At 31.1% G+C, this 20,558-nt stretch overlaps 4 protein-coding genes across 4 annotated transcripts; 2 read left to right on the top strand and 2 right to left on the bottom strand.

Annotated features, from left to right (window-relative positions):
- Positions 1–594: 594 nt before the first annotated feature.
- On the top strand, positions 595–2,613 carry HELRODRAFT_162034 (hypothetical protein; the record flags this gene model as incomplete). Its single annotated transcript, XM_009024363.1, has 3 exons — positions 595–804; positions 1,027–1,667; positions 1,779–2,613. 3 exons carry the CDS (start codon positions 595–597, stop codon positions 2,611–2,613), a joined length of 1,686 nt encoding a protein of 561 aa, XP_009022611.1.
- Positions 2,614–3,963: 1,350 nt separating this feature from the next.
- HELRODRAFT_162033 (hypothetical protein) lies at positions 3,964–5,677 on the top strand (the record flags this gene model as incomplete). Its single annotated transcript, XM_009024362.1, has 4 exons — positions 3,964–4,023; positions 4,562–4,705; positions 4,899–4,952; positions 5,519–5,677. The coding sequence occupies 4 exons, from the start codon at positions 3,964–3,966 to the stop codon at positions 5,675–5,677; spliced, it is 417 nt and encodes a 138-aa protein (XP_009022610.1).
- A 3,163-nt stretch (positions 5,678–8,840) lies between these two features.
- HELRODRAFT_106870 (hypothetical protein) lies at positions 8,841–18,299 on the bottom strand. The gene is made up of 4 exons (XM_009024361.1): positions 18,189–18,299; positions 11,265–11,361; positions 9,500–9,978; positions 8,841–9,464 (listed from the first exon to the last, which is right to left on the bottom strand). Exons 1-3 carry the CDS (start codon positions 18,282–18,284, stop codon positions 9,947–9,949), a joined length of 225 nt encoding a protein of 74 aa, XP_009022609.1. The 5' UTR covers positions 18,285–18,299; the 3' UTR covers positions 8,841–9,464; positions 9,500–9,946.
- On the bottom strand, positions 18,279–19,021 carry HELRODRAFT_138077 (hypothetical protein; the record flags this gene model as incomplete). The annotated part of the gene is made up of 2 exons (XM_009024360.1): positions 18,279–18,330; positions 18,873–19,021. Coding segments are annotated over 2 exons (201 nt in total), but the record flags the coding sequence as incomplete, so codon positions are not given.
- Between the last annotated feature and the right edge of the window lie 1,537 nt (positions 19,022–20,558).

Below are 20,558 nucleotides of genomic sequence, written 5' to 3'. Positions count from 1 at the left end.
ATATACACATATATATATAATACATATACAATACATATGTATACACATGTTTTATATACATAAAATGTGTGCCTGGGTTTGTTTGACTGCAATTTATCTTGACATTAGTTTCAATCAGAACATAGGCTGAAATGTTTCTAAATTTTACTTTCGATCAAGATCTAATTATCAATGTAAATTATTTGAAAAATTTCAGCTTTTAAATAAATAAATTATTACGTAACAAATTTTGTAATCTGCAAGAGGAATCCAGTTCATGTTTTCAAACAAAGTGCATCCACAACGTCCTTCGACAATAAAATCTAAAAGTAAGAAATTTTTTTCTGTTAATATTTTACTAAATTATTGAATACCAAATTGTTTAAAGGTAATTAAAAATGTCTTAACATTTTCGCAAACCCAGAGTTCAATTGCTTAAAACACACTTTTAACAAGCTATCAAACCAGCAATAGGATATTTTTCTGAGTGAATGTTATTCTCTTACAGCACATTTCAACAAAAATCCAATATTGAAAATATTCAAAAAAACAGAAAATTAAAATTTGATGTTCAATAACAATTTTTAAAGATACATCAAAGCCAAAATTAAAAAAATGCTTTCTGTAATAAAATCTGAACTTGTGAAATATGGAGAGAACACGTCAATAAAAGGGATACCAAAGATTTTAAAGTCCAAGGATATCTTTCTCAAAGGACTCTGGTTTCTTTTCTTCTTGGCGTCAACTGTTTTGTTGGCCTACCTGCTTCAAAGGTTGTTCACCAATTATTATTCCTGGCCGGTGACCACGAAATACGGAGAAAATGTATGTCTATATTTTACGATGTTTAACAATGAAATTAATTTGAATAATTTTTGTAGTTATTACAAATTGTCAGAAATGAGCGATCTTTAAAATCTAGTAATGTAGGTCGTGAAATTAAGATATCGATGATTTGTAAATTTTGAACGTTGATATAGATTTTTGTGAAAAAATCTTCAAATAATAAATTAATTAATTACATTTTTTTGAAACGTCAACGCAAAGAGGAAACAAACTATGTCATTTCCTGACATAACAGTTTGCAATTTAGATATTTTTGCAGAAGGCGAACCAGAAGAGTTGAGTATGAAGGATTACTTGTCTTTTGTGAACTCAACTAAAAATGATCAATTTGAAAATATAATAAAACTGTCTACAGAATATAACATGGAAATGAAATATGTAAGTGACATTTTGGAAGAACTCGATTCATTGTCAGGTTATATAATGAATTTAAAAAAAAATCGACCAAAATCTGTTGATTGTCCGGATTTCATCGTTGACTGCACGTTGTTTGGAACGGATTGGTTTGAAGCTAAAGAAGCATGTTCTGTCGATAATTTCACAAGAGTTTGGAATATAGATTATTATACTTGCTATACGTTGAAAGTGGACAACTTAAAACTGACCAACTTCAATGTGATGAGGGGTATAAGTTTGTTACTTAACATAGGCCCGCCAAATTTCATTCAGTTACCCTTCCGGCATTCACTCACAAGTTCTCAAGCTAGAGGAGTGCAGGTGAGTGTGCACAGTGCTGGCACTCCCCCTGACCTCAAACGTGGCTTCAATGTCGCTCATGGCACTGAAAACATAGTGGAAATCGTTCAGACAAAAACTTTGCGTTTGGATGAACCCTATAATATGTATGTACATTATTGTTTACGTTATTTCTATTGAACATTGTAAATATATTTTTGCTATATAATTTCTAGTAAACTTGTTACTGAACAATCTTGTAAAATAATTAAACACAGAATGGGATGTACTAACAAAGAAGCAATGCCCTATTCCAACTCGGGTAATTATTCATCAGATTTGTGCATTGAATACTGCCAGCAACACAAAATCTCGGAGGAATGTGGATGCATGACACATCTGCTGAACGTGCCTGAATCTGATAATACGGAGTTGTGTGGCAATTTCAGTCTTGGCGAAACTACTACAGATGCAACTAAAAATGATACAACATATGATTCCCTTTCTAGATTGATTTGTTCCGTAAACCATTTAGATCACCTGATTGAACTAGATGAAAGTTGTGTGAATGAATGCCAATTATCATGTTCGGAATCCGACTACGATTCTTACCTGACATCTGCAAGATGGCCTCAACCTTCTTTGGAACTTGACATATTCAAGAAATTTTTAATTGAAACCGATTGTTTTAAAAATTATCCTAAAGTGAGGGCAAGATACGATAACTATTTAAAATTTTCAGAAGAGTATGCCCGCAACCAAAATGTTGAATTTTTTGATTCCAACTTGACGCAAATTCGAAATTCTTTTCTTCTTATAAAGTTTGTAATGAAGCAAAACTTTCCTTATTATCAATCGGAGGGTCCCGTGTACAAGTGGGATATGATGATAGGAACAGTGGGAGGAATGTTTTCCCTTTGGCTAGGAATAACTGTTGCCAATGGCGTGGAGATCATAGAACTGGTCTACTCAATGCTAAAGAAATGCTGGAAAAACAAAAATTCCGTCAAAGTTTTGAAAGAAAATAATACCAGTGTTGAAAACTTCAAAGAAAACCAACAAATTGATGCACAAGATTTACAGATTAGTCAAATATCTACAAAAATTAACTAAATGTGACTTTAACTTTGTAACTAAAATAAATGCTTGTAAGAAAAACATGTGCCCAAACAAAAAAATGACACAAGCATTTGCTAAACATTCATATGTGTTTTAATTTGTTCATACGTTGAAATTTTAAATAAATTTTTATTATAACTTATGGAAATTTATATAATTTTTTCAATTTTTTATTATTTTTTTCAAACTAAGATTGGTGTATTTATAATAATATTAATCGATCGTTGCTGGCTAGATAGGTCTTTATGATTTATGCTTACAATGTGGCTAATTGTAGCACTAGCTAAGTTTTTACTTTTACATATTTGAATGTTTTTGCTTCTATGTGGTATTTTATATATAATTATGAATTGTTTAATTCGAACATAATTTTTAGACAGCAATAAAACTATTTTGTATTATAATACTGTTCCATCTTTCATTGTTCACTGGGTCGTTACAACATTGTATTAAAAATGCTATAAAGCGACGATAAAGCTTTCAGCTGTCGCGTCGAGTGTTTTTTAATGAACATGTTACGTCATAAATGTTTGTTTTCCAATTAATTTAATTTGTATTTAAGTGTGTGATCATGAATTAAACAGTAAATAAACAATGAATTATTCTATTGCTTTTCGAAAAATTGAAACAATTCATTAAAAAAGTAAAACTAATTTTTGTTGCTATAAAATTGTTTTTATACATATATATATATATATATATATATATATATATATTATAAGTATATGATATTATAAGTAATTTAAAAAAGTAAAGCTAATTTTGTTACGATGAAATAGTTTATATATATATATATATATATATATATATATATATATATATATATATATATATATATATATATTCTAAGTATAAGTCCGACCCTTAACTGATGGAGACTATAAACGAGGATTGATTATGATTAATATATATTCTAAGCATATGATTTTATAAGTTTTTTTTATATGGTTCTCATATGTATAGAGTATATATGATATGTTCAATATCTATTTATATATGATGGTGTGTGTTTGTGTGTATATACTTTCTATATATGGATGGTTCAATATTTATTATATTTAATTTACGTTATTAACCAACCAACAACCATGGATTTATAATATCCATGACTGGATATATAATATCCATGACAGCCAACAACGTTCACTTTTACACTATCTACATGTAGTTGTTGTCGTAGTATATAGTATATATATATATATATATATATATATATATAAGTACAAAAACTAAAAATATAGTCCAAGTGGTTTTAATTAGATGATTGTAATTTTTTCGTTTTTCTTTCCAATAAATAAGTAAACTTCTCCGACTTAATTTTTTTTAATTTTATAAATATTTAAAATGGGTGAAGTGATTTTTTTGAAACAAATTCTCCTTGAAAAAGAAAAGGAACTGGTACAGGTAGAGTTGAATGATGATTTATTTATTTTATATTTTATGAGTAGTTAAATAAGAAGTTGAATAACTGGTAGTCAATTGGTGTTATGACTTCTAAACTAATCTAATGTTTCAGTTTAATGTAGTTTTGTTTTTAGTTTAGCTTTAGCAGTTTGCTTAAGTTACTATAAAAGTATAAACACTAAAAAACCAAATTACTAAGAAATTTATATACTTTGAGGGTGTAGCAGGTAGCTGTAGGGTAGTTGGTGTGCCTCAGTTCAATAATATATTTATATATTTAATAATTATATTTATTTTTAATGTTAATTTAGTTTAAATTTCAAATTTAAATCAAAATTCATTCAAACTTCAAAAATGATTAAAATAATTTTTTATGTTGGATTACTTTTACGTTGCTAATCATTTTTAGCAATGAAATTGTTAGCAATTATTCAGTAATTGTTGATCACATAGTAGATGTCATAGATTGTAGATGATATTCCCATATAAAATGATTAATTATTTCATAATCATTACAAATTATTGATTCCAATTCAAGTTAAAAGACCGATGTCAAAAACTAGAAGAAGAAAATAAAATATTGACGTCAATGAAGAAAACAAATATAGAAAAAAATTCAGAAACGGAGATGATCGAGAAACTACAACAGGCGTACAACAATTTATTAATAACCCATGCAAAGGTAGTTTGATAGTCATCTTTACAAAGTCAATTTTTAATTATTTGTCTATATAAGATTAATTGATAATTTGACAATAATCATTACATTTAAATATATATATATATTAACACTTTTGTATTTAACATTACAACTGAGTCTAGTTTTGTTGTTGGCTACGTTTATTTTCATTTTTTTTAAATTATTTATTTCAAAGGTTAAAGATGAAAAACTAAAACTCCAAGAAGAATTGAATAATACTCAAGAACAGGTGATAGAATTTAATTTGTATGTTTGTTTGTTTGTCCGTCTGTCTTTCTGTGTCTGTTTGTCTGTCTGTTTGTCTGTTTGTTTGTTTGTTGGTTTGTTTGTTTGTTGGTTTGTTTGTTTGTTTGTTTGTTTTGTTTGTTTGTTTGTTGGCCTATTTACTGCCAAATCATTGATCATTTTTCTATTATATTTTTTGTTTTCATTGTTATATTACTGTTCAAAACATCTTTTATCATGTTCTTGTTTTCATTTGTTATTTTGTCTTTTTTTTATGTGCTTATGTTAACTTAAGGCAAGTTTTCATGTGGCTTCCTGTACTTTCTTAATTACAACTCCATTTTATATGTGGTCATGTGGAAAGTTAGGTTAGAAGGATGATGCTACTGAAAATGAATGAAAATGCTTACAAAACATGGATATAATTATAGCCATTTAAAATGAATAATACATTTCTGAAAATTCAATTTAATACTTTAATAAATTTGAATCAAATTGTTATTAATTGATGTCGGAATGACGTTAAATTATTAAACGTTCACAAAATCTCAAAAAATTAATAATTTCAAGTTAGAGTTCTACAAGAAGGAGTTCATGAACAAAAAAGGTATGAGAACACTACAAGAGGTCAAAGAGCAACTCGAACTGGAGTACCTGAAGAAGCACCCTGGCGCCAGTTTAATTAATCCAAATTTTGATCCAATAAATGGCTATGATGAGATTGATTAGTGAAAGTCGGGAATATTTTTGACACAATCAATGATGATATTTTTAATTTGTTCCTTTTTGTTATCGGTATTCTGTGTCATTTTTGCATTTTAATTTTGATAAATTTCAGTTTTTCATTAATAAAATCTTAATCTATGTTTTATTGATTGAATTCAAATAACAAACGGTTTTTTTCTACAAAATATCCTTTTATTATTTCGCATCCAACTAAAATGAATTATATACGGAACCCTACAAATTCATTCATTGCTATGGGTTTGCTTAGTCTGATGTTCGTCTCCTAAAATTCTCTGTCTCCATATTTTCACTCCAAACATTTACTATTTCTTCAAAATCTCCCTAATTATTATTTATTTCTGCCATCAATACTGCGGGATTCTTCTAAAAGATTTAATTCGCTGATTTATTTTTCTTTTTTCTACATTTTTAAATTTTTCCATTATACTACGATGAATATTTTTTTTTCGAATAAAATGTTTAATATTTCATAAAATGAAAACCATTTATAAAACCTTCCAACGTCATTCAAGCCTTTTTCATATACCAAATGTGATTTTAGTAACATATTATTTTTTATTCACGTTTCAATATCACAGTTTTCATTACTAGTTTTAACAATTTTCAATTTTTTCCCTAACATTTAATTTTTCAATGTGAAACTTTTTCTCGTGCGTTTACGAAAAACATTAGATATTTGTAACTGAAATCATCCATTTAAAATAGCTTCTATCAGTGATTCTAACCAGTATAATCATTATTTCAAATTATTTCATGGCTGACATTTGTGATGCTAATATAATGATTAATGGATATTTTCTCACGGTGACACATTTCTTATGACATCCTTTTAAAGATGAAATGTTGTCATAGCTACGATAATAAATGTAAAGTAAACAATTTTTTTTTCTAAAAAGAAAAAAAATTATTTAATTAACATTTATTTACTCGAACTATGAATTTATGGATTACTTTTTTGAATGTTGGGGATTCCGCTCAGTTAAGATTTACTCTTTTGGAATGACTAATTATGTAACAACGAGTATCTAATGATCGTGAATAAATTCAGGACCAAATTTAAAGCAGGGTATGTAGGTGTGCTACTGCCTCGAGGTATATAGAGCTACTACAACGTGGCCTTCTCCAAATAGGGACTCCCACATGAAATACAATGCAACCTTAACAATTTTACCTTAAAATATTGGTTAAAAAGACCAGTTTTAATGAAGAAATTGTTAAAAAATGTGGAATAAAAAAAGAATGTAAAGTTGGGTGAAGGTTTTTTACATAACTTTTTTCTATAAACCAGGTCGGGGTCCTCCTCCATTTCTTCGTTGCTCCAGAGCCTACCCATCTATTGATCTGGCCCTGTTGGATATATAATACCCCCCTTATTTAAATATATGTGGGTGTTGATGAAATAAATGTATTGCATCAGGAAGGTCATAACGTGTAGTTTTGGTTTCTTACAGTGACAAATTTTATGATAATAATAATTATAACAACTTCCTTCTCAATGAAACATTTTTAGGATAATGGAATAATGATGACGGCGTATGTATCTAGTATATATTTATCAAGTTGAATGTATTAATGACGATGATTTATAAATAATTTCTCTGATGATGACAAATTATTAAATAACGATGACAAATGCTGTATTTATCAAATACTTTAACGTGTATTATAATTACTTCAGCGTCACAAACATTAATATCAACTGAATTATTATTTTCAGAGAAAACTATTATTGTCAAAATTGTTTTATTTAACAAGACAGGACATTAATTTTCTCCAATCTTATTTTGTATTTTCCGGATTTTTGACATTTCCTCTGCGGTTTTAACGGTCAAATTTGACAGTAAATTTAAAACCACACACTGACGACTGAGTTTCTTGAAGTTTTATTCAGTAAAATAAACTTTTTCATTCACTAGTTTTAATAAGATAAAATCCGAAGAGAAAAAAAATAACAAGAAAGATCTATTCATTGATTTGTATGAATCTCTATGAAACGTTAGTTATAAAATGTTGGAATTGTGAGAAGATTCGAGAAATAGAAAACTCTGATGATGAATAATGACGTTGAAGAGGTTATACGTATAATAAAATGAAATCATGTAGCATTTAACGAATAACAGCAAATTATCAACTAATGAATGAATAGAGGAATGAACAAACAAATGGATAAATGAATGAACAAAAAAGTGAATGGATGGATGGATGAATAAGTTAGCGAATGAACGAACGAATGGCTCCTATTTAAGAGATATAAATCTAATTTTCAAACTGGAATAAAAGATCTTTGAAATGTTAATATTGAAAATTGAGCAAATTTGTTTCCACCATAAATAAAAAAACAGAAAGCAGTATATTGTAATATTGAGATGATGTGAAGATAAAAAGTAATTGATTAAAAACTACGCGACGATAATTTAAAACTTTAAAATTTTATATTTTATACTTCTGATTGTAACATAACAGTAATCGCTTATGCGTAAATTTATACTTCACATACTTATTGTATATATATATATATATATATATATATATATATATACGTACTCTTATTGGATATATATATATAAATATATATATGGACCGGAAGAAGACCATAATTGATGCTATATAGCTGGATAATGTGCTAATGTGGTTTACATGAAGAGTACACAAACACACACAAACACACTTATATATATATATCAATATACATGTATATATATAGTATTGTGTATATATAGTACAATGTATACACACACACTTATATATATATAAATATACATGCATATATAGTATATTGTATATACAGTACAATGTATATATGATGTACGTGAACATAAGCTTATGTATATAACATGTAAAACAATCATGCTTCGTATTCGCGTGTTCAGGACTGACTACAAACATTACACGCACAAGTAGTTAGGTCTGCCAATATTTTTTCCTTTAAAAATCACATTGTTTTCAGCAATAATACATCATCATGAATGGTAATTACGCATGGACACACACGCACGCACGTACACACACACACGCACGTACACACACGCACTTCTGTATCTATGATTTCATGTCTTCGTGTTTCTATGCTAATGAAAGATGTTGAAGCTATCAACAAAGTTTTATGTGAAATTAAAAAAGTGAATAAAATTTTTTCCATATATATATATATATATATATATATATATATATATATATATATATATATATACACATAAAACTTATAGAGTTTTATATATTAAAATATGTCGCTAAATTTAAAAATGGCAAAACAAAATTTCAAGATACCGTTACGTTTAAATTTAATGAATAAATGAAGGAGTGAAAGAAGATAGTTTGAAACTAATTGAATAATAGATGGGTGAAAATTGAAGGAATGAACAGATGGATTGACAGGTTGAAAGTGTGAGAAGATGGATGGATGGATAATTTTGGGAATGATTCGAAAAAAAGGAATGAATACTCTTGAAAATTAATAGTTAATTGAATGTAAGATGCATGACGACATTAATAATTAATTATAAACTTGATAATTGAGTGAATGAATGAATAAATCATTATAAAAAATTAAATGAATAAATGATTTAAAAATTGTGCTGGTAATGAAATTTCATTAATACACTTCTAAATGTTAATGAAGATTGTAGTTTAAAATATTTTAAGACATAAATGTTGAAAATATAGAGGCGAACATTAATAACGATGACGGTGATGATGATAATGGAGACGGTAATGGTGATGATGATGATGGTGATGATGACGATGGAGACGATAATGGTGATGATGATGATGATGGTGATGATGATGACGAGGGTAATGATTACCTACATCAATGATGACGTTAATACAATGAAGACTGCGGTGCGTGGTCAGGCGATGTCAAAATGATGAAACCTCTGACGAAAGTTGCCACTGTGACAGCGTTTAAATAGTTGGCTGATGATAGTAAAGATGACGATGAAATGATTAAGATGATAATAGTGATAAGGATTGAGATAATGACGTAATTAAATTAAAATGATATTGACAATGATGTTTCAAGATGTTCTTCCGGTTGACGGCTAAGATGATTAAATGAAAGTTGACGGGGAGCACGAAATGATAATGAAACTGATGTTGCAGCCGATAACAAGGATGAGTGATGGCAAAAATGACGACGATGAAGATGTAATTTTGAGTGATGATGAAGATGATGGCGATGATGATGAAGAGTATTAATAAGCGATGGTAGGAGTGACTGGATGTTGTTTAGGTTCAGTCAGGCGCATCTCTTCACGACTTGCCGACCATCATCTTCACAAACTCTGCAATCAGAAATATTTCCAAATTTTTAACTCATTAAATTATTAAATAATTAGTATTTGTATTTCTGTATGCTTTTTAAATTGTTGTCCAAAACGCGTTCTTATCAATTTATGACCGGAAAACATTTTATTAACAGAACTGTCTTTGACAGTTTTTTAAATTTCTTGACGGAGAGTGCATAAGTTATCTTATGTTAATTTCAAACCTTTATTAAATGTTATTAGGTTCTGAAAATTCACTTTTGTCTTTTAATGAACAATTCTGATAAAGTCAAATATTGAAAACTTTAAATGAACTCCGCTGTTAACAAAAACTGGCTTCTGGCATCTTCTGAAATTTACAAAGTTATACAAATTTCAATAATTTTTCAATTCTCCGTCGAACTTACTTTTAAATTAATTTGATGAATTAGATGTTCCTACTTTTTATACATTGTTTAAAAACAAATGAATTATTTTTCAAATTAGGTTTATTTTGTATAGACTCGCACACAGACGCATGCATAAAGCAGCACACACAAAAACACACAGACACATGCAGACAGACACAGACATACATTCCATCATTTCAGCAAACAACAACAACCAAGCAAGCACGAGAAATTATTTTCCATGTAGCGGTCCCCACATCACATCCCCGCAGAAATTAATTTAAAGTGCATTTCTCCTCTCTATGGCTCCTAGCTACTTTGTACGCAACGTCATCAATGCGTATGTTTGTTCGTGTGCGTGTTTTTCAATGTCGTGTGTTTATGCGTGTGTGAGCATCCGTGAACTTATGCTGTGTGTGTGTGAGTCTGTGTGTGTGCATTTGTGCTTGCCTGTGCGTGTGGATTTCTATGACACCAAAACTTGTAAATCCGCCAAATTAGCTTCGAGTAAGTATTCATGTTATTATATTATTTTATGTGTCTGGGCTTATTGAATAAATATGTGCAGTACATGGATGCATGCATGTATGTGTGCATGGAAGGATGGATGCATGAATGCATGGTGTTTGTACGTGACACTTCTAAAATATTTTCAAAAATAATTTACCTGTGTGTTATCACATGTTTATGAACATTTGTACATAAATTGGTGTATTTATACACGTGTCAATAACTTTTTGGCTTGTGTGTGTGCACGTTCGCTTATATCGTTACCTATGTGTAGTGGCTGTGTTTTTACGCAGGTACTTACTCGTGAATATTTGTGTATTTGTATGTATGCGTGTATGTGTGTATGTGCTTATGTGTGCGTGTACGGGCACACTCGCGCGTAGTGTAGAAAATGAAGGAGGAAACCTTCATAGTTGATCTGTCCATCACCGTCACAATCAGCTTCGTCGATCATCTCTTGGATCTCTTGGTCTGTCAACTTCTCACCGAGGTTGATCATCACCTGTTTGTGTGTGTGTGTGTGTGTGTGAGTGAGTGTGTTTGTGAGTGAGTGTGTGAATGTGGGTGAGAGTGATTTGTGTATGTGTTGGTTTGTGTGTAAGCGAGCATTAATATGTAAATATGTTTCAGTATGTGTGTTTGTTAACCTGTGTCTGATAGATATTTCAAACTGCCAAACAGTTTTAATGAATCAATCTGATATTTACATATCTTTAAGTTAAAAAAAATTGTTGAATCACTCCCTTTTTACGTACTTTGCACAATTTTGTTTTTTTGTTTGAAAATAGATTTCATACATTGATTGTTAAGCATGATTTTAAAATTGTTTCTTACAAACTGAATACATATCATTTTTTGCCCTTTTGAAAATGTAGCGAAATATTCGTTCGAATATTCAAAATCGAATACGTCACATTCATTACACGGTGATGCAGCGCAAATAATCGATAATTGACCGATTGAAGAGTTTAAATACAAATTTGAAACGCTTTCCAGATCAATCCTCGCATGTTACCGGCTGATTAATCGGCGCTTGCAAGCAGCACTAATGGCGGAAAATATGTCTGTCTTCTACCATTGTTGTTGTTGTTGTTGTTGTTGTTGTTTTTGTTTTTGTTCTTAATGTTGTGAAGAATTTTGTTGCTGTTGAAATGATTCTAATGTTGGTTAAATCAATGGTATTATAAATTATTTTTCTAATGGCTGTTCTTTTAGTAGTCGAACAACCTATATAATTAATTAATTAATTAATTGATCAATTAATTATTTAATTAATTAATACTTTTAAATATGTTGCTGGCACATCGACAGGTTTCTAAATTTCCATTCAATCAGCTCCATGTTATTATGTGCAGCACAGTGCTTTTCAGTTTAGTGCGTCCAACATTTTGTTTGTATTAGAAACGAAATAAAAACAGCTAGACAGAGGTTGTTTTTGTATCATATTTTATCCAACGTTCATTTAAAGATAGTCACTAGTCAGTTTGTATTTTTTGTACAAATACAAATTTGTTGTTATACAATAACCACTTGCATGTTGTTTTGTTATACAAATATATGTTTGATCAATCATTCATTCACCTGTTCATTCCTTCTTCCAGTTATTTATTCATTTTTCTTTCATTCGTTTATTCATTCATTCATTCGTTCGTTCGTTCGTTCGTTCGTTCGTTCGTTCGTTCGTTCGTTCGTTCGTTCATTCATACCACAACAAATCGATTGCAGCTTTTTAGCAGTATCGTATTTGCAATATTTTCAAAATCAAAAAAACATTTTTTCATATGTGTGTTTGAGTAAACCGACAATAAAAGTTGCTAGCAAAAATAACAAAAATGCAAAACTATAATGGCATTAATGACGACAACAATGTTGATGTGATGGTGGTGATGTCATTGATGACGTCATCAGTGATGTCATTAACGTCCTGTAATGCTACCCGATGTTCAATTTCCAGCTTGCAAACGTGACAACGGAACGTTTTAACGTTAAATGACAAACTGACCGCTAATGTAACCATCTGTCATCATCATCATCGTCGTCGTCGTCGCCGTTATCATGGCCATCATTATCCTTCTCATCATCATAATTACAGCCATCATTGTCATCGTTATCTTCACCACGATTATCACCATCACAATGATCACCCATCATCAACATCTTCATCATCATTGCAGTCATCATCATCTTCAGCAACTGCGTGTTATAATGTTGATGATGATGATTACCACCTTCGCTTCATCGTCATCGTCGTCGTCATTATCACTGCCTTCATTATTCTTATAGTCTCTAATGACTTTCACATTATTATTCTCGTCATTCGTGACGTAATTAACATCATTTTTATAGTCATCATCATCGTCATCGTCAACCTCATCATCATCGTCACCATCATCATAGGTGCAACCATCAATATCAACCCATCCGCATTTTATTTAAAAATTTTGTCGCCATCATCGCAAGCAAGCATTGACGGATCTAGATAACTTTAACGGAAGGGGGCCTAAATTTGGAAAATGTTTCTACGTTGACCGAGGGAAGAAGTTGGAAAAAGTTTCAATGTCGACCAGGCGAGGCCAAAGCTTTGGCGGGGGGCTATAAAGGTTGTTGAAGAATTGTCACAAGTACGATGACGACCTTTTTTACTTATCAAGCCCATTCTTTGCCATGAAAAGTACTCTTTCCTTGAAGACAATGAGTTTTGATGACTTATAAAACAAATTCAGTCCTTGTCTCTGCCCCCTCCCTCTAAACCCAATACCAATAACATCACAGTAGTTCTTAAAATCAGCATCACCATCATCGTCATCATCATTACAATTGTTATTTTTATTATTATATCTTTATTATTATTATCATCATCATTCATCATCATTACCATCATCATAACCGTTGTCGTCATCATCAGCTTTACGTCCTCATCATCTTCTCATCAAAAATTTCGTCGCAGTCACATAGTAATGATGCATACATATGAAGAAATTAAGAAACCGAGTGTACAAAAGTGTACACGCAATATACATACAAACCTACGTAAAAATATTTGTTTATACAGCACTGTGTATATGCCGTACACACAAAAATACATACACGCAGACGCAATACGAAAATTGTACAGTTGTATATGTAAAAACAACGTACACACATGTGTACAGAAGCACATACGTGCGTATATGCAGGCTGGCTGATGCATTCAATGATCTGACACTGGAGACCAAACATTGTTCTGTAGATAAGGAAGGCATTGTACGCTTCTACACTGGTTCATACATACAGGCGTATACATATCAACGTATACACGTGTGTATTTATGTATGTGTATATAAATATATACTTGATGCGTGTACAATGTACATGCTTGTAATTAATTATATATTTATTCATTAAATTATTTTTATTCTTTATTGATTTTGGGTCTTTATAAACACCTGTGTTCACTTGCAATTATAAACGTTGGCGCACCAACACGCACGCACATATGCACACATACGTATACCTATCCACACACACACATACATACACACATATAGACACACACGCTCACATACGTACACATACACGCAGACACATGCAAAGAAGTTTGCGAGCAACACACATACAACAGCCATGATGTATAGATTGTTTTTGTATGCTTGCTTGCAGTCGAATGAAGATGTATTCAAGTGAAAAGCTTTCCATCGAAGAGTTTAAAAAGAGATTTTAGTATAATTAATCTAACAAAGTTTGAGTTGCGCAGAAAATAGAATGGAACAAATCAATCAATATTTAACATTTAAAAAAAAATCAAAATAAAACTCGTTAAAAACAGAAAATTAATCGCATAGGAGAAGGCACGATGAATGGAAGACAATAAAGTATGGATTATAATGAAAAAATTTATCAACGACCATTTTAAATCTCTTGCAACCAAAACAAAATACATGAGGAGAAGATTATTTAAACAGCAATAAACATCAAACAGAACGGATACAAAGACAGACTTAAAGTTAGACAAACAGACGCACAAAAACAGACAGACACAAATGGAATAAACGGCGGACACATTTAAAAGAAAATAAGAACGAAAGCGGATGACTGCAGAGTACGTACGTACGTATGTGCTGTTAATAAAACTGCAACTGGAACATCGATGCCTTGCAATTAAACATTATTTATCTGCCAGCATATAGCTACGTACCTCTCACTGTTCATGTGTCTGTTTGTGTTTGTACCTCTGTTTATCTCTCTCTCTCTCTCTCTCTCTCTCTCTCTCTCTCTCTCTCTCTTAGAACGCCTATTTCTGTATCACTACGGCTATGTGTTTATATGGACAGTTATTCTTTTGCACGTGCATGTTGGATTCCACGTTTTGTGGTTGTATTGATGAAAATTACTTTAATATGACTGCGTAAATGTCAAACAAAATGAATAGTTGTATGTTTATATGTGTATTTTGCATATATGCATGCACGGTTGTGTGCATGCATGCATGCATGCATGGACGTATGTTTGTTCAGCAGCATGTTTGTGTGTTCGCGTTTCCGTGGAAGTGTGGATGGAGGCAAACTTCATGAGTGAACAACATCCTGCGTGTCATCAAACTTCTGAAATATGAGAAATATGACGCAACCTTGCATCATCGTGTCAATGTTATTAAAAGGACTAAATCATGTTCACATGTTTGCATGTTCACATGTTCGCATGTTCACGTGTTCAAGTTAACTTTTGAGATTTAACTTTATTAACTTTTAATGATTAAACTTAAAAATTGTAGATGCTGATAAAAGTGAAATATTGATTTGGTTGGGTTTTACACTATTTTCTAAATTGGCCTTAACTTTTTCAATACGCATGATACAAATATCGATAAAACAAATTTTTGTTGTAAAAATGTATTCTCATGAAAGTAATTGATAGATTTATTCAATTTCAATGTCTCTTCATTGCAGTCACTTGACATTTCAAACTGTCAACTATTTTTGAAAATCCACTTGATCACGGGGCAATGCAAACAAAAATTACGTCATTTTGAAATTCTGTAAAGCAAAAATGACCATCTGCCGGATGAATTAAATTGAATTGCAAACCAACTCCAACTATACGTCATCAATTTGCTCTAGTCCAATTGAACAAGCCACATTGTTTTGTTTTTTTAAATATGTGTTACATAAAATCTGTTTAATTGGTAAATTTAATTTGTTAATAATTTAAAAAAATTGACGTTAAATAATTTAAATGAATGTTAATTGATTGTGAAAATGTTTATTTAGTTAGTTTACATGAAGAGCCTATGTGAGGAAATAACCATATTGTAGCATCTAATGCGTGCGATGGTTGATGGTTAAAAACTCATGCAAAAAATTTGATTTTATTTTATGAAGATTATGAAATCTAAAAATAACAAAAAAAATTATCAAGGTTTTTCAGAAAAAATGAATAAGGATTAAATCTGGTGCAGAATGAAGATTAAAAAGTTTTGAAACTTTACACGCATTAGAAAAACAATAACATTCAATCGTTTTTTGAGTTTTGGACTTAAATTCTTCATCGTCAGTATTTAAAAATTAATTATTATTATTAGAGTTTTAACTTTTTAAAAGGTTTTAATTGGGAATTTAAATTGCCAATACATCATTGACGTTTCGTTTGATACCTATGCAAACACGAAGTACAGAAAAACGTGTTGAAATTTGATAAAATGAAGTTTTTAAAAAGCAAAAATTACCAAACATTAACAAGACTCAACAACTCGTACAGACAATCATCAGTATAAAAATACGTTCCCACAATTTCAAAATGCAAAAATACGCACCATAGACCGGGGTTAAGCTGAGAGGAGCCTTTGGAAAATTGGGTTAGGATTAAAAAAGATTAAATTAAACAACTCGCTGTATGAAAATTGACTGAAAACCGTGTTAGCTCTTTTAAACAACAATAACATTTGCTTAATTTCAATCCAAAACACATTTGTTTAAATTCAAAAATTGTATAAAAACTTTTAATAAAAGCTAAAAATGGGTCAGTTTTCGTGTTTTTTTTTGAGTTCATACCCACCGGTAAAAAAATTCCCGGCTGAACCACTGCGAGTTAGTGAAGGTACACACTTGCATTCGAGTGCATGCAAGTGTGTACGCGAGTGTATGCGATGTAATGCACTTTTGAAATTGCGCTATATAAATGTAGTTGATTGATTGATTGATTGATGCAGCTAAACAAATGTAATATATGTTTGCTTTGAAACATTAGTTCAAGATAATATTCAATATGAACAAAACTTATTTTTTAAAATGTGTGTACTGTACATATATAACCCAAACGTATACAAAGTATTGTGGTAACATTTTGATGCTCGTTACAACCAACACCGATGTTTTAACTTCCAAGATCTCTTTATTTCAAATACCAGTGTTGTATCTTCGAACGATCGTCAAGTGTTCGTTATTCAGTAGGTTCAAGCTTTCCGTCCTTTGTTGAACGTTTATTTGAATGCCAATAGTAATAGAAATACTAAAACAGACAAACATACAGAAAGACAGAAAGACAGAAAGCAGACAGACTGACGGACAAACAAATATGACCATACATACATTGAACCAAATGTTGCAAATTTGCTAATGAGTAATGCAAACAAGAATCATAATAATTTTTATATTTAGTTTCATGCTGAATGTTTGTATGTTTAAATAATTTGATTCAGTATTATAATTTGGTTTATCTATTTAGCCAGATAAATTTTTTAATTCGTTTTATTTGATGTTCATTTGTCTGTTTAACGTTCATCCATGTATCATTTCACCAATACTTCAATGAATTCATTCATTCTCTTCAACCTGTATGTTCATACTGACATGAAAAAACAATAAAATTTTGTATTTTGTCATTAATTTTTTTGAAAACATTAATAACTTCTTTCCATAAAGGAAATATTTATTTATTTATCTACATTGTTGCATTTTCAAACGCTTCACTCCAATTCAATGCAACCAGCTAGTGCAGTATTCTTCACTAATAACAACTCCGCCATGAATATCTTATTTAGTTTTGTTCAATTTATTTTATATCTTTCTGTTTTTATAAATTGTTTTTTTTCTTCATTTTCCTACTTTTTCCAAGCCTAAACATTTTATTATATGAAAAGTTTTTTCTTCAAAACATTCAAATTGCAATTTTTTGTGCGTTTTTAATTAATTCTTTTCAAATTTTTTCTCTAAAAAAAATATTCCATTTCATTATAGATATTTCAACTTATTGTTGATTAACTTTTTTCCTAATTATAATTATTACTATCACAACCACCACCACAGTCATCCTCATCGTCGTCGTCGTCGTCGTCATCATCCTAATCCCACTAACTTGACGCAGTTCCTGTGCGGATATCTTCCCACTGTTATCCTGATCGAAGGTACGGAATGCGGCCCTCAAATGTTCCTCCTTGTCCTCGCCTTCCATGCGCTGAGCCAGGAGGACGCAGAACTCTTCAAATTCGATCTGACCGCTTTCTGTTTTGTTGTCGTTGATGATGATGTGTTTGCGTTTGTGTGCGTGTCAGTATGTTTGTGTATGTGCGTGTTAACGTTTGTGTGCATATGTGTGGATGTGCATGTGTTGGTTTCTGTGTGTGCGTGTTTGTGTGAGGTGTGAGTGCGTTTGTTATGTTTGTGTGCATTATCATTATTTGAGTTTAACTTCTATTTTTTACTTGGTAATTTGCGGTTGGAATATTTATTTACTGACTCAATCTTTCTAAATTTCTCAACTTTCTTTAACAACAGATTTAGTGTTCACAGTGATTTCTCACTCTCTCTCGTTCTCATTTCTTAAATAAATTTCAATTTTTTTTGTTTGCTTGATATAACATGTTTGTTTACACACTTATTTTTTCTTTTTTTTTTAATTTCTTACTCATGAAGATCATCGCTATCTCCAACCATTCATTCGCTCATCTACTCATTTACCTGTTTACAATTTTATTCATTCTTCATTCTTCACTCACTCACTCACTCACTCACCCACTCACTCACTAACTCACTAACTCACTCACCATCGGTATCATGTTCCCTGATCATATCTCTCAGTTCTTCGTCAGTGGGGTTCATACCCAACTTTCTCATCACGTTGCCCAGCTCCTCTTTACTGATGGCGTTGTTGCCATCTTCGTCAAATAGGTCGAAGGCCGCCCTGTACTCTGTGAAGTTTGGGGCAAGGATGGGATGTTTGAAATGTGGGAATGGGTTGGGGTGTTTGAAATGTGCAAATTCATTGTGTGTGTGTGTGTGTGTGTGCGTGTGATTTTACAAATAATGTTTGAATGGTATTGTTAAATTTATGAACATATTCTTAAGGCTGGGCTGAAGTAATAATGTGGATTGTATCAAAAATATTACGACTGACTGAATAATATTACCCTGCATCATTATAGTCGTCATCGTGTCATCATCATCAACATCCTCATCGTCGTCTGCATCACTATCGTCATTATAGTCGTCATCATCGTCATCATCATCGTCATCAACATCCTCATCATCGTCATAGTTTTCATCGTCATCATCGTCATCGTCGTCGTCATCACCGTTGACATGGGGACATCTGTGCATCGCCAGCAACACTAGGCATTGATCGTTCGAATGATATTTTTATTGTCATAGATTGGACAACATTGAGAGCGATCATTGTAGTAACAGTTGCCCGAGTATCATAGTAAAAGTAATAGTAGTAGTAGTAGTAGTAGCGACAGCAGCAGCAGTAGTAGTAGTGGTAGCCCGAGTATCATAGTAAAAGTAATAGTAGTAATAGTAGTAGTAGCGACAGCAGCAACAGTAGCCGCAGTAGTAATAGTAATAGGAGTGTCAGTAGTAATCTTAAATGTAGTTGATGCGTTAAAGGTTGTACAATTAATTTATTATCATTAGTGATGGTAATAATATTTGTAACAATGGTAGTAGTAGTAGTAATTGATATACTGACGCAATAAACGCTGAGAGAAATATTGCATACCTATGAAGATTCTACATAAACATAATGGCAATATAATGACTCAATAAAAGCTCAAAAATTTACATTAAAAAAATATGGTCTTGAAAGGAATGCATATAAATAACATTCATTGTCAAACAATGAACCATAAATTTAACAAATGTGATTAATGTGAATGTATTTAGGAATATCTTTTTAAAATAATTTTAAGATGTCAAGGTCATGAATGTAAGAGATCGGTACTGCGTATGCAATCACGAATGGACGAACGAATGTTCATTGACCGGACATCGCAAGACAGCTCATCAGCGTGATTAAGATTGCGCGCTGAAATGTCTCCGTCAATATGATTGATTGCGGTGCGTATTCACCAGTGCATTGGTACACGCATGCATGCATGCGTGTACAACACAAAACAAACAAACACATGCATGTATCGTGATGTTTGTTCGTTCGTTCGTTTGTTTGTGGAAGCAAAATATTAAATTATATATGGCAGAAAGTTATTTGAAAAATTTGTACTACGCTAAAATTTCTAATTTGATAGTTTAAAATAATTGAATATTAACTAGAATTAAAAATAAATCAAAACTGCTTACACTTAACTACACGCCACATTATAACAGCTGCGTAATAAAAATCACACAGACGTAGCAATCTTGCCAGAAACATAGATACGTTCACACAATGCTTATAACTGCTCAGTTTTACACACAAACACGTAAAGAGGTACATCATACCCATCACAAA

Source organism: Helobdella robusta (assembly GCF_000326865.2).
Source record: "Helobdella robusta unplaced genomic scaffold HELROscaffold_4, whole genome shotgun sequence".
Classification (NCBI taxonomy): domain Eukaryota; kingdom Metazoa; phylum Annelida; class Clitellata; order Rhynchobdellida; family Glossiphoniidae; genus Helobdella; species Helobdella robusta.
The sequence above is the reverse complement of the archived record's forward strand: the minus strand, read 5'-3'. Positions and strand labels throughout refer to the sequence as shown.

Excerpts from the sequence above, each read along its gene's own strand:
- HELRODRAFT_106870 (XM_009024361.1), bottom strand. The coding sequence starts at position 18,284 with ATGGAAGGCGAGGACAAGGAGGAACATTTGAGGGCCGCATTCCGTACC. Across the intron at positions 11,362-18,188 it reads CCGCACAGGAACTGCGTCAA|GTGATGATCAACCTCGGTGA; the intron begins GTTAGTGGGATT and ends ACACACAAACAG. Across the intron at positions 9,979-11,264 it reads TGGACAGATCAACTATGAAG|AGTTTGTGAAGATGATGGTC; the intron begins GTTTCCTCCTTC and ends TTCTGATTGCAG.